This window comes from Vombatus ursinus, unplaced genomic scaffold, assembly GCF_900497805.2.
Source record: "Vombatus ursinus unplaced genomic scaffold, bare-nosed wombat genome assembly UNPS02014839.1, whole genome shotgun sequence".
In the NCBI taxonomy this organism is placed as follows: Eukaryota; Metazoa; Chordata; class Mammalia; order Diprotodontia; family Vombatidae; genus Vombatus; species Vombatus ursinus.
Window position 1 is genome coordinate 5,395,322 of NW_020954617.1, and position 2,363 is coordinate 5,397,684.

Below are 2,363 nucleotides of genomic sequence, written 5' to 3' on the forward strand. Positions count from 1 at the left end.
TATATATATATATATATATATATATATATATATATATATATATAAAAGGATAAATGACAATGCAACTTAATAAACATTTATTAAGCATCTATTTATTAAGCATGTATAAAGGGCAGCTAGGTGGCACAGTGGATAGAGCACCGGCCCTGAAGTCAGGAGGACCTGAGTTCAAATGTGACCTCAGACTAAACACTTGACACTTACTAGCTGTGTGACCCTGGGCAAGTCACTTAACTCCAATTGCCTAAAAAAAAAGATTAAGCATGTATAGAGCACACTGGGGGAGACAAAAAGTTCAGCCTGTGTCCCTGCCCTCATGGGCAGTCTAATTAGGGGTATATGACAAGTGTACAGATAGCTATAATTCACAAAATTATATGATAAGTTTGTGAGAGGCACAAAGTTCTGTGAAATTGAGGGGAATGATCACTAACAACTTGGGGGTATCAGGGAAGGTCTCATGGAACAGAGGTGGTACTTAAGCTAGGCTTCAGAGGGATAAATAGGATCTCAACAACTGAGTATTGTGTCTGGGAAAAGATAAGGGGGGCATTCCAGGTAGAGAGGACAATGTGAAGAAAGGTACAGAGGTGAGGGGGAAGGTGTAAGAGATATGCAGAGGACAGACAGTCATCTAGTTTGGCAGAAGTGTAGACTATATAGACAGGACTCATAGAAATATGAATGGAAAGGACTAAATCATTCATCTGTACCAGCCTGAGTGGGATCTGTCCATTCAACTCAGTGTCTATTGAGACCTACATTGCCACACTGGTAGCCACATGCCAAGCTCCAAGATTTATTTATTGCTGCCAGTGAATATTCCCCTTATCTCCCTCATCCTTTCCTAACTTCTTCCTCCTTTAGCCCTCAAGCTTCAGTTCTCCTCTGATCTTTGCCATTGGAATTGATTTCAGGTCACAAAGACTGAGGATCGGGTAGATGATGAGGATAGGTCCACAACTGTGATCCTTGGAGTGACCTCTTCAGTGCCAAGCCTGCCACTACCAAACATCTTCCTGATGGCTAACATCACCTGGCCCCACAGACATTTATCAACATGGACCAAAACCATCAATGCACCAACTATCACTCTTAGTAGGTAAACAAAATAAGTAAAATTAATAAACAGTTGAAGGAGAGGGCATTGGAAATACACTTTTATGACTGAATGTCTGGCATAGGGGCTACTCAATAGTTAGGGACAGAAAAAGAAAAAACACAAAGCTTTGGTCACCTAGGATTTAAATTTGAGTAATCTCATTATTTTGTTTCTTCTTCTTCTTCTTCTTCTTCTTCTTCTTCTTCTTCTTTTCTTCTCTTTCTCCTTCTTCTCCTCCTCCTCCTCCTTTTCCTCCTCCTCTCCCTTCTCTTTTTCTCCTTTTCCTTTTCCTCCTCTTCCTCTTTCTCTCCTCCTCCTATTTATTAAACTACTATGTGCAAGGAACTATATTAGATTTGGAGATATGATAACTTAAAAACAAAACAGTTCCTGCCTTCACAGAGCTTAATTCTAGTGAAGTACATGTCAGAATGTGCATATAAAAGTACATATGGAATATATATTCCAAAATCAATACAAGATAGTGTGGGGAAGGGAGGACACCAACAGCTGGAGGATTAGGAAAGGCTTCAGATAGAAGGTGGAACAAGTCTTGAAGTAAACTAGGCAGAGCTAAGGAAGGTAATAAATACATCATCATCATCAACAACAACAACAACAATATTATTGTTGTTATTACTATTAATATTTTATTATTTAGATAACAGAAGAAGGGGTAGAAGGTTAAGAAGCTAATTTAAAGAAGGAGGAAGTGCTCTGGGAATAGTAGTATGTGAACAATCTATTTTTTTTCTACTCCCCTGACTACTCCACTCACCCTTGTCCTTGTCTAGGAAGTCCATTCTCTGCTATCACGAAGGGAAATAGACTGATGTCTTTTTCTGGAATTATTAAAGCCAGAGATGTCCTAGGCATGTTGAGCAGTTGGACCTTTCCACTTTTACTATGGAATCTTTTCTTCTTCTTTTTTAGTTTAGCATTTTATTTTTCCCTAGTTACATGTAAAAACAATTTTTAACATTTGTTTTTAAAACTTTGAGTTCCAAATTCTCTCCCTTCTTCCCTCACCCCCACATTGAGAAGGCAAGCAATTCGATATAGATTACACATGTGTAGTCATGTAAAACATATCCATAATAGTCATGTTGTGAAACAAAATATAGACAAAAAAACTCAAGAAAAATAAAATTTTTTTTTAAAAGTATGCTTCAATCTGTATACAAACACCATTAATTCTTTCTCTGGGAATAGATAGCATTTTTAATTATAAGTTCTTCCAAGTTGTCTTGGGTCGTTGTGT

At 37.7% G+C, this 2,363-nt stretch overlaps 1 protein-coding gene across 1 annotated transcript in view; it reads left to right on the forward strand.

Annotated features, from left to right (window-relative positions):
• LOC114026479 (protein FAM71F2-like) overlaps window positions 1-2,363 on the forward strand; it is a 22,915-nt gene that overhangs the window by 4,010 nt on the left and 16,542 nt on the right. The window contains 1 exon segment of the mRNA XM_027840202.1: window positions 918-1,102. Coding sequence (XP_027696003.1) covers window positions 918-1,102 — 185 coding nt within the window.